Source organism: Eptatretus burgeri, chromosome 2 (assembly GCF_056783735.1).
Source record: "Eptatretus burgeri isolate ZD-2024b chromosome 2, Ebu_testis_v1, whole genome shotgun sequence".
In the NCBI taxonomy this organism is placed as follows: Eukaryota; Metazoa; Chordata; class Myxini; order Myxiniformes; family Myxinidae; genus Eptatretus; species Eptatretus burgeri.
The window spans coordinates 75,814,025-75,826,838 of NC_140962.1; the positions used below are offsets into that span (position 1 = coordinate 75,814,025).

The 12,814-nt window shown below is 46.1% G+C and overlaps 1 protein-coding gene across 12 annotated transcripts in view; it reads right to left on the reverse strand.

Moving 5' to 3' along the window:
- Positions 1-12,814, reverse strand: part of LOC147032361 (cyclic AMP-dependent transcription factor ATF-7-like) — a 123,424-nt gene that overhangs the window by 50,562 nt on the left and 60,048 nt on the right. For all 12 annotated transcript variants that reach the window (XM_085869922.1, XM_085869924.1, XM_085869923.1 and 9 more), the window contains one exon: positions 10,122-10,253. In XM_085869922.1, coding sequence (XP_085726048.1) covers positions 10,122-10,253 — 132 coding nt within the window. The remainder of the gene's footprint in view (positions 1-10,121; positions 10,254-12,814) is intronic.

Genomic DNA, 12,814 nt, shown 5'->3' on the forward strand with positions numbered 1-12,814 from the left:
CGTGCGAACGGCCACGTAACTCGAATCGCGGCACGTCGCCCACCGGACGGACAATCCCGTCGTGACCCTCTCGGACTAACGCCGGGAACTAGTCACGGGTGGGCCTTTCGGCCTCACCACGATCGTGCCAATCGGCCCCCCGCGTGGGATAGGGTTGCTCGCCAAATTCGACCTACCGAAGTACCCACACGGAGGGTAGACCGGGCGATCGCACCTCGCCGCAGGTCGACTTCGGACACGGGCCACTTTAAGCGACCCGTTCCGTACTATCGGGATAACCGAGCGGTGTTATCGTCAACCTGGACGGTTCGATTAATTATCGGGCGTTTTAGCCCACGACCAACCCTTTACGTGAAGTAAGATGGAGATTCAATAAAGGAAAAGACGAAGCGAAACGAAAACAAGAAGAAACACACAATAATACACAAAAAGCAAATGTAAAAGCAAAACACAATGCAGATATGCCACCGACTACCGAGCACACGGCAACACTTATACAGTTTTACTTCACAGACGGCGCCGACAACACATATACTCAAAGCAAAAGAAAAGGACCACCCTCAAGGATGATGGGGGCAGACGGGCCTGGGGCCGAGACCGCGTCGGGCCTACCCGTCTGATGAGCCGCAAAATGGCGGTGGCGCCCCGACTCCGCGGGCCTCGCGGACAGTGTCTGGAATGGGGTGGGAACGGGGCCCCTTCTCGCACTATCTCAGCGCGGGGGGAAACAGGAGGGGGTTGTTGATGCTCGGAGGAAGGAGGATATCTCCCTGGCTCGGGTCCCGCGACGAGCGTCTCCACCACGACCTCGGTCGCGTTGCCGGCCTCTCCTCTCCGCAGCTCCCCGATTCTGACACGAGCACCCCCTCGACTGCCTTCGCCGCCGCCACCTCTCCACAGCTCCGTCCAACTGCCTTCTCCGACTCCTCTCTTGACTGGCTCTTCCCAACTCAACTCCGAACTCCACTTGACTGACTACTACCACTTCTTCCCAACTCAACTCCGAACTGCACTTGACTGACTACTACTGCTTCTTCTTCCCAACCCAACTCCGAACTCTTCAACTCCACTTGACTTCTCAACTCCACTTCTAACTGCACTTGACTGACTACTACTACTTCTTTTCCCAACTCCACCGACTGCCTTTTCGGCGAGCGAACGCGGCCCTTTATAGCCCCGGGGCTTCGCTCCTTCACCTTCGACCCTTTACCTCTGGCTGGCTCCCCATTGGACAGAGGAAAAGTGGGCGTGAATGCTTTTTGATCCATGAATTTGCATATAGCGATATTACTCCGACGCACCTGGAGGCGGGGCCAAATCGCCCCATGCTCACTGATAGGACGGAACAGAAGTGGGCGTGAGTCGTTTTTGATCCGATTGCTTCGGAAAGGCCGGCGCCTTTGCACCCGCTGCTCGGTGCGCGCCCTGCACGAGTCCAGGATCGGCGCCCACAAGCGGCGCGGAAATGGCGGTGATGCGATGGTTGCGAGAGTGAGTTGTGACGGTAAAGGTCGTGGCTGTGGTTGTGAAGCGGCGTTGCGGTTGGTGGTTGTTGTGTGATGGCTGTTGAGACGTGGTTGGTGGTGGTAGTAATGGCGGCTGGTCCAAAATAAAGATAGTAAAAGAAAAACGGCTATCTAGAGGGGTCGCAGCCCGAACGAATGACATTTATTCCCTCGAAACAACGGGTTTGGGCCTAACTACACATATACTTACAGAGATATCTCACCTAAGGGACCTGAATGGTGGTTTGCGAATTTCGTCAACCACGACAATATATATATGTATATATATATATATATATATATGTATATATATATATATATGTATATATATATATATATATGTATATATATATATGTATATATATATATATATATATATATATATATATATGTATATATATATATGTATATATATATATATATATGTATATATATATGTATATATATATATGTATATATATGTATATGTATATATATATATATGTATATATATATATATATATATATATATATATATATATATATATATATATATATATATATATATATATATATATATATATATATATATATATATATATATATATATATATATATATATGTATATATATATATATATATATGTATATACATATATATATATTTATATATAAATATATATGCAGATATATACATTGTTGCGAATTCACGCCCGCCGGCATGCGAACGGCCACGTGACTCGAATCGCGGCACGTCGCCCACCGGACGGACAATTCTGTCGTGACCCTCCAGGAACTATCTCCCGCAGCCAGTCACGGGTGGGCCTTTCGACCTCACCACAATCGTGCCAATCGGCCACCCGCGTAGGATAGGGTTGTTCGCCAAACTCGACCTACCTCAGTACCCACGCGGATGGTAGACCGGGCGATCGTACATCGCCGCAGGCCGACTCCGGACACGAACTGCTTAAGCGGTCCGTTCCGTGCTATCGGGATAACCGAGCGGTGTTATCGTCGGCCTCGACGGTTCCGATTAATTATCGGGCGTTTTAAGCCCACTACGAACGAACCCTTGACGTGAAGCAAGATGGAGATTCAATTAAAGAAAAGACGAAGCGAAACGGGAAAACAGTTCAACATAATGCACATTTATTCCGCAGCACACGGAGAGCACACATATACAGCCAAACAGAATGCACATATATCAAATGCAACAAAAGAAACAATGACGCAGAGATACTACCGACTACGCGTACACAGGCCAGCACTTATACGGTTTTACTTCACAGACGGCGCCGACACATTTACTCAAAAGCAAAGGAAACAAGCCACCCTCATTGGCAAGGGGGCAGACGGGCCCGTAGGCCAATGTGTGCGCGGGACCTGAAGGAGCGGTCAGGCCCGCGAGACCGGGGGGGTCCAACCCGCATCCTCGTGATGAGCCGCAAATGTGGCTGCGCGGCGGTGCCCCGACTTCGTGCTCATTCGTGGGTTTCGTTGGCACCGCTTGGAGTGGGGTGAGAACGGGGCCCCCTTTTCGCACTATCTCAGCGTGGGGGAAAGGGGGGGGGGAATTGTTGATGCCCTGGGGGAAGGAGAATGGTTGGCTGCCTTGGGTCCCGCGACGAGCGATCCCACCGCGACCTCGTCGCCGACCGCCGTCTTCCCTGCCTCGGAGCCGAGCTCCTTGGACTCTTCCCCCAATTCTCCTCAGCCGACTGCAGAAAACCACCTTGACGCCTTCGCCTCCCGACTCCACTCCGCTCTCCAACCCGACCTGACTGCCTCGCAACAACTCCAACCAAAAAATAACTCTGCACAACAACTCTTCTCATTCGCCTCACGCTTGCCGTTTTATAGGCCGGCAGGAGAAAACAATATGCAAATTTCCAGATCAGGATCTCCTCGAGGGTGGAGCCACGCTCGCCGATTGTATGGAGGAAAAGGGGCGTGAATCTCTCCTGATCCTATAATTTGCATATCTCTATTCCAGACAGACGTGGCTGGAGGCGGGGCCAAGCCACCCCGCGCTTCCTAATTGGAAGGATCAGAAGTGGGCGTGTAGCATTCCTGATCCGAATTCTCCTCGGAAAGGCCGCTATTTGCACTCGCGGCTCGGCGCGTATCTTGTACGAGCCCAGGACAGCCCGACGCTCGGTGCTCACAGGTGGTGCGGGAATGGCCGTAGAAGGAGAGAGGTGAAGGTGGTGGAGGGTTTCCGGCGGTGGCCGATGGCCATGGTGCCGTTTGGAATGGCGGTGATGCGATGTTTGTGGGAGCGAGTTGTGAAGGTAAAGGTCGTGGCTGTTGGCGTTGTTGTTGTTGTCTGACGGTTGGAGCGTGGTTGGTTCAAAATAAAGATAGAACAGAAAAACGGCTATCTCAAAGCGTCGCAGCCCGAATGAATCAGATTAATTCCCTCTAAACAACGGGTTTGGGGCTAACTACACATGTACTTAAGAGATACCTCACCTACGGGACCTGAATGGTGATTTGCGAATTTCCACAACCGCAACACTATGTTACAGATTTGGAAGCCATTTACACACAAACAGACAGCAGTCCCCAAGTTTAGTTATCTCGATAAGTACGTGTTTATAGTTCGGGTCCCCTACCTTTGTCTAACGGGAATTACATGTGTGCGCTGCAAAGTTTCTTTATAGTTAGTTTTTTTTTACAACAAATCTCCTTCACTTCACTTCGCACACCAACGCCATTGCCCACGTGCATTCGACCACGTATAGTAGGCCGGCCAGTAGCCATAAAAATTACTTGTGATGGCATTTCGTGTTAGAAGCATGCAACCACGCAAAATATCTTCATAATGTATTGCTTAATGATATGGAGGTGGATGCCAAGCTCAATGTTGCATATTTTCAGACATTGTGGTCAGTTTTGACCACGTATGGTCAAAAATGATTTTTTTTCACTTTTTTGTAGTTTTAATCTACAACTCCCAGCCTTTCATTAACAATCCGGAATTTGTCTATACTCGTATGAGATTGAACATAATTGATGCGTTTTTTGTGCAACACTATGTGATTAAACATAGAAATGTTCAATCAAAAAGCTGTTTTTTCTCCATTTTCTTTTTCAGCTTGAATCTCTTTATTTTAAGGAACACGTGAAATGAATCGTCAATGTCAACGGACTATAGACTGAAGAAAACAATTTTCTAACAGGTATGTATTGAATAAAATGCGTCCATAATTCTCTTCTTTGATCATTTTTACAGCCCTACTCTGAATAGAAGATACCCCATCAGCGAGAGAATGGCGAGTCCTGGAGTTACGCCCGTGAAAGTTTTGAAGCGCAAACGACAAACAGATGTATTGGATCTCACACTCTGTTTGTTATGTCAAGACAACAATGCAGAACCTGTGAGAGTTGGGATGTCTGCAGGAAAAAACAGACTTTCAGAAGTTGTTGAGATACATAGAAAGTTGGAAGACACAGACTCAACCCTTCTTCGAGACCGTCTGAGTTGTATTGCTGAGACAGAATGGAAGTCAAATAGTATCCATTGGCACAAATCTTGTTATGGTAGTTTCACTTTCAAGGATCACCTGAAGCGACTGAGAAAGAAACAGGTCTCCTCCCAATCCGAAGCAGGCGAAACTTCGGGGGACACGTCGTCGCGTACCAGTCGGAAGTCCATTCAGATGGATTCGGATAGGTGCATGTTTTGTCAAGATGACGACCGTCGGAAAATGCACAATGTGGCGACGATGGCTCTTTCAGACAAAATCCTGACAATGGCAAAACATGACCTAACAATGTGAGTCAGATAAGCTAACGTGGTAGATTTGGTGGCAGCTGAAGGGAAGTATCACTTGAAATGTTTGGTGTGTTTTGAAAGAAAAATGCTTAAAGCACAGAAGGATGTCCCTTCTGAGAGAGAGACGGACACGGTTTTGGATAAAATCTGTGTGGACTTGAAAAACGGGCTATCACTGGGTCATGTTTATAGCATGGGCCATGTTTGGAACAAATACCAGCGACTGTGTGAAGCCGCAAATATTACGCCGCCACCACGATACACCTCAAGGTGACAAACGTTCTACAATGAAGTATGCCAGCGCATTGGTTCTTGGGGTAGTTTCATGCAGCCACTAAATGTTCGGTCACCCCTTCTAATGTACCCCAGTGACCAGTCTGATTTTGTCATTGCAAAGTTCCTTCCAAAATCTATTGCGTCCTCTGAGTCAGATGAAGACACGCTATCTCCAGATTTAGCTCCCCACGAAGTAGCGGACACTTTGCAGGAAATTGTCCATACTGCTTTGAAATTAAGATCTGACGTGGAGAGCACTCCTGGCCACATGTGTGCTTGGAGAGGGATTGATGAGGAACATGTCGAGATGATAATTCCCAAAAATCTCTATCTGTTTTTGAGTGTTTTGTTGAGTAGAACATCAGTACTGGAGGATAACACAAACCAAGATAAGTTTACGAAATCGAAAGTGTGTAGCCTGGCTCAGGACATTGTATATGCTGTATCCAAACACCAGAAGTTAACACCCAAACATGTGGGTTTGGGTTTAACCTTACACCAAGCGACTAGGTCAGAGGCATTGGTTGATCTTTTTCACTCTGCTGGTCACACGATTGGAATGGACACCATTAGACAAATCGACACATCGATCGCCAACAACATTCTGAGACAGTTTGAGAAGAATGGAAATATTTACATACCGACTGGGATAACACCATATGTAGCAGGGAAATTGGTTATTGGATCATGTGACAATATCGATGTACTGGAGGCCACATTGGATGGAAAAAATACTTTTCATTCAACTCAAATGATGTTATGGCAACGGGGTCCTTGTGCGAGCGATGTAGAAGTCTCTAATCTGGAGATTGGTCAGGAAAAGATGCTGAAACAAGAGGTGGTATCCAAACTCCATGAACTTGACAAAGCTACTACATCCCGAAATAGGCCTTCCGCATGCTTTGACAGTGAAACGCACATACGCCAAGAGAGTTGGTTCGATGAAAGTATGGAGAGAACCAATGCTGATTTAAAGAACCAAACCTGGTTATTAGCTCGTGCGGACTCAAATGGATCCATTCCTGCATGGCAGGCTTTCAACGAAGCCATATGTACAGATGACCCAGCCCTCAACATTCGGCATGATGCCCATCCTTCAGGCCCCAGCTGACGAAAATGACACGATGACAACTGTCATGAACAAATCCAAGGCTATCTCCACATATCTAGGCCAAAGGGATACAGTGATTGTTGTAGACCAGCCTCTCTACAGTCGGGCCAACGAGCTAACTTGGGCGTGCCCAGAAAACTTCACAAATGTAAATTTTTTGCTGGGAGATCTACACATCTTGTTCAACTTCTTAAAGATGATAGGGCAACATATTGACAGTGCAGGACTGGATGATATCTGGGTAGAAGCTGGCTTATTCGTGCGAAACAGTACAGAACAAATGTTGGATGGTAAAGCTTACTATCGAGCGATTCGAGAACACGTCTTGGCGTACGAAGCCTTATTCAGAATTCGTTGGCAGATGTTCTTGGATTGGCTGCAATCTACAAACCGGCAGCTCAACCTCGACACAGAATTACACAATCTGGTGGAGGCCTTCACTGATGACGGCAGTGATAGTCCACGTTGCCTTCATGAGTTTGTGCTCCAACTCACCAATGCGATGCAGCGAGAAAACATGAACAAACTGTTTGCAGAATTCAAACGCAATTTTCAGAACTACCCAAATTTCTTGCTCTGATCGTCTTGTATGGATATGGTGGAAATTCTTCTTGATTTCATCAGAGCCAATAGAGAAGGAAACTGGCAGCTTCATCTTGACGCTTTCGCGGCAATGTTGCCATGGATGACAGTGTATGATCACACAAACTACGCCAGATGGGAACCGGTGTATTTGGCAGATATGACTGCTCTTCCGAACCACAGCACCAGTGGTGTACAATGAGTTTGCAATGGGAAACTTTGTTGTAAGAAACAGCAACCATCACTTCAGCCAAGTACCCATTGACCAAGCGACAGAATGGGTTAACCGGATGTGTAAGCTATCTAATGGCATCATAGGAATAACCCGGAACGATACTGTGAGAGACAGATTTTGTACCACGTGGGCAGAGCGATCCCACATATCACATGCAACAAAAGTGATGATGGGACTGAGAGATGATGACGAGGCGATCTCTACTCGCAACGATGCACTGCCATCTCGACAGAAAAGCGACGAAGAGGCTGTAGAGCGGCTGCGTTATGAATTTGACAGATTCAACGTTTTCCAAATCAGACCTTCGTTCCCGATACAAGTCCACCAACACGCTGATGACAGCGAGGACCGAGAATCTCTCCATGAAAATACTCGATTGGTGTCATTGCTAACCAATGATATTGCTACTGTCGAAATCGAAGATGATCTTTTGAGCGCAGAAGCAAGAGGTAAGCTGTTGGTGAAGGACAATGTTCAGAAACCGCTTGTAGACAAAAGCGTCAAATTCTTCGATCCCCTGAAGAAGAAGAATTCGAAAAATTTCGGAACGCTCTACACGACGAAGTGGAGAGCAGCACATAATGAGACAAAAACAGTGAAAGCGGATCGGAAGCTTATCCAACAACTGTTTAATGCTTCTCGGGCCAGAAGAAATGTTCAGCTGGAGACTGTCATCAAACACGAATTGTCTTGTATTCCTCTGTCTCTTGGCAAAACGGATGGAATGATGAATTCAACGGCTAAATCTGATTTGCTTGGAATCGTATCAAAGAATATCGGTGTTGACACGCCAGCTGTCCTGCCAACATTCAGTGGACAGGGATGCGTCATCATAGATGGACATGCATTGATCCAGTCACTCGGGAAACCCAAAGACTGTCGAACGTTTGCTGATTACAGGAATGTTTTACCTTTCAGTGGTATGCTACTTCAGTCCCTCTGTACACAGGATAGACGTTGTGTTCGATCGATATTGTTCAGGATCCATCAAGGGCTCAACACGCAACAAACGAGCTAAAGGCAAGAAAAAAACCCATCCGGAAAATAATCAATCGCAGTGATGTTCCCCTTCCACAAGTTTTGGCGCAGTTTATTGGCCTTGATGAAAATAAAGCTGATCTCACCAGATTCCTCAGTGAATACATGATGGACAAAAGTCAACATCTCCCCATGGGACAGGAACTGATTACCGCTGGTGGTTTCACTGACGAGTTAATGGTACGGTCAAGTGGAAATAGAGATATACCGACGCCATTACGCACGTGGCCAGAGGTGAGGAGGTGGGCGGAGCCACAAACGCCTCCGCTCGGGACTCCGCCCAGAAGAGTGGGAGTTGCCCTGCCTACCGTGGGCCTGTCCAATGGAGGACGGGCAGAGAATCACGCGATGAGTCCGACCAATGAGGAGGCGAGTGGCAAGAGAGAAGAAGCCCCTCCCTCCTGACAAGAGATAGACGGGACGGCGCAGTGTCAGCAGCGGCTGGTCTCGTGTCGCTGCTTCTGGTCCTCTGGTCTCGTCCTGTCGCTGCTTCTGATCTCATCTCGTCGCTGGCGCTGGTCTGGTCCCATCTCGCTGGCACTGGTCTGGTTCTCGAATCGCATCTCTCGATGCTGGTCTGGTCTGCTCGCCGCTGGTCTGGCCTCATCTCGTCGCTGGCGCTGGTCTGCATCTGGCTGCCCTGGTCCGTCTTCTGGCGACCGGAGCTCCGGGAGGGGGTGGACGTCCAGCTACGCGCTCACGGCCAGGTAGCCAACCGTCCTGGCTCCCAGCCGAACTATCCTCCGCGGCTGGAGCGCCGAATAAAGACCATTGAGATCCATTTCTTCTGTGCGTGCGTGTGTGTGTCTTGTGGGCCCGTCTTTAAGTAGCAACTGGTTAAGTGCTTTTGCTGTACATTATTTGCATCCATTATAGTCGGTTTAACTCTGCCCTTTATGTGTCCCCTTCCCCCCCTATTATAAATAAATATCCATTTGTTGAATGTTTCAGCTCGTCTTCATCCTTTCCTTCATTGCTTGAGCACGGTGCATGTTGGGAGAATTAAAAAGGCCGTTGCTGCAGTAGTTGTGCATTTGGACTGACGGGACCTCGGTAACCATCCACTCGGGTTACGCACAGGTCATGCTCGGTTACGGCTGGTCCCGTTCGAGCTCCGTCGAGGGTGTGGATTCCTTGGTAGCTCGCCAGGTGGGTCTCTAGGTATTTTGAAGATTGGCAAATAACCTTGGACCACGTGGTTGATTTATTGACGATTCACGGTCCTGTAAGGGACCCGTACCTTCGGAGTTATCCGAGGGTAACGATCTGAATTCCGGGTGTTCGGTGGAGTCGACTCTGCTGCTCCAACTAGCGGTCGTGCTCTCAGCCGATACCCGGCCCACAACAGTATTAGTAGTAGTAGTAGTAGTACATTTCAGTCACTTCTGAAGTAAAGAAGAAAGAAAATGTCCAAGCGAAGGGGTAACGAGTTGGAATAAGATGAGGACTATGCTTTGTTGCTGCATAATCTTTGTTTGCACACACTGGAATGCACACACTGGAAAAATGCAGAGAATCGCATTCTTTCTCCGAGATCCTCAAAAGGAAACAAATTAAGTGTTTTTAAGACATCCAGCACGATTTTAATTAACAAGTACTTTGGTCTTTGCATGCCTACCTTGCCATTACTTGTTTGAGTAACAGGAGTGTCTGGACGTGGCTCTGCACTTTGCGGGCTGTACGACTCTGTGGTGACTGGCTCCTTGACTCGGACACTTTCCGACTCGGAACCTTCCGGCTGTCTAGGGGGCTGGAAACAAAGTTTAAAAGGCAACATTGAGGACGTCAAAATCAATCACACAAAATAAGGACACTTTAGAGATCCAACAGCGACCTCAGATCTGCCAAACGTAGCCTCGGGGTGATGGGAAACTTAATCTTTCGTTCATCTTTATTTCTTGCAATAAAGCAGAAATTTAGGAGAAAATTTTTTTGACAAAGCATAGAAAATATAAATATTCAGAAACGTGTGTGTGTGTGTGTGTGTGTGTGTGTGTGTGTGTGTGTGTGTGTGTGTGTGTGTGTGTGTGTGTTATATATAAAAATATACATATATAAAAAAAATGTACATATATATATATATAATATATATGTATACAAGTCTGAAGACGACGATGGTTCACAAGCGGTATTTGACGATGTGGATTGTTTCAGAAGTCAAGGATGAGACAATGTGATAATTTTTGACCAAGTTATAAAAATGATCAACATGATGTGGTATGAGTGACAGGTTATTAGCTGCAAAATGTCGAAAACCCGGTTTCGTTCAACAACTTTCAAAATTTGACCTTTGCATAACCTTTAAAGGTCACAAAACCATGTTGTGCACATTAAAATAAGGAAACAGGATACGTGCTATAGCTTATTGGAGTGAGTTCGTCGAAGGTCGAAAACCCGGTTTGATTCCCACAACTTTGAAAATTTGACCTTTGTGAACTTTAAAGGTCAAAGGTCAAGGATTATGACCTTTGGTGCAAAACTTCCTCTGGAACATTCTAGGAACAATATAATGTCATATAGGCTATATGGCATTTCGCACTCCTCGGATTAACCAGACTTTGATGAAATCAGCGTAAAAACAAACTTGAAGGGGGCGCCACGGGCAAGGTGTTCGAGATAGAGCAAAATGGTTTCAAGACTTTCGGTGGGGAATTACCTCAAGATTCTGCATAAAAATATTGTCATCCCAGCTCTCAAAGTTTGGGCAGTCGTATGATTTTTATGTCAAAATTCGCAATTTTCTAAGTTCGTGACCTTGTGACCTTGACCTTGGGACGAAAAAGAAAAATCGAGCTCCGTGGGACTATGCAGGTGCCATTGGGCTAACCAAATACCAAAACCCTGCAAGATTCGACAAACCCCCTCAGAGAAGATGGATTTTTATGTCAAAATTCGCAATTTTCTAAGTTAGTGACCTTGTGACCTTAACCTTGGGACGAAAAAAAAAAAAATCGAGCTCCGTGGGGCTATGCAGGTGCCATTGGGCTAACCAAATACCGAAACCCTGCAAGATTCGACAAACCCCCTCAGAGAAGATGGATTTTTATGTCAAAATTCGCAATTTTCTACGTTCGTGACCTTGTGACCTTAACCTTGGGACGAAAATGAAAAATCGAGCTCCGTGGGGCAATGCAGCTGCCATTGGGCTAACCAAATACCGAAACCCCTGCAAGATTCGACAAACCCCCTCAGAGAAGATGGATTTTTATGTCAAAATTCGCAATTTTCTAAGTTAGTGACCTTGTGACGAAAATGAAAAATCGAGCTCCGTGGGGCTATGCAGCTGCCATTGGGCTAACCAAATACCGAAACCCCTGCAAGATTCGACAAACCCCCTCAGAGAAGATGGATTTTTATGTCAAAATTCGCAATTTTCTAAGTTTGTGACCTTGACCTTGGGACGAAAATGAAAAAAAAAATAAAAAAAATAAAAAAAATCGAGCTCGGTGGGGCTATGCAGGTGCCATTGGGCTAACCAACGACTGAAACCCGTCAGATTCGACAAACCCCCTAAAACACGTTTTTTGGGCGTGGCTCCACCCATAATGGGCGCACCACGCCCATTCTCAGGAAAACACAACTAGATCATGATATAAACCTCACACCAAAATTTTATCAGGATCGGATCAAAACCCACGCAGCTATGCTCGGGACAGACAGACAGACAGACAGACACAGACAGAAATAACGAAGATAGTGGTCACTTATTTTATCGTGAAAATATTTTTTCATGACCCAATATATATATATATATATATATATATATATATATATATATATATATATATATATATATATATATATATATATATATATATATATATATATATATATATATATATATATATATATATATATATATATATAAGGCCCCTCGAGGAGGAGTGATGCAAGCGACATTTTTTAATGACATGAAGATGATAGACTCGGATGATAGGGTAAGAGTTAAAATAGTGCTATATGGCATTAACTCCAAAATGGCCGATGTGTCCCTTTACATCACTCCTCCTCGCGACGCCTCATATATTGTTACGGATTTCAGAATCGGACCCGACGAATGCATCCAAACATTTAGGTCCTCAGACAGTTATTTCTCGAAATGCATGTCCAGGATAGATCCATCCCCATGTATGGTGGGATTCTAACTTTGATGCGTTGAGAAGGGAAAAGAATAGATTCCCTTTCTTATGGGATGGCCTTTTTCTCCTTACGACAGACACATTCATGCACACGAGACAGCCGTTAGCCCAACGGACGCTCGTCTACCGCCTTTCCATCAGGACACATTGGCTTGGAGGTGGATGATTTATT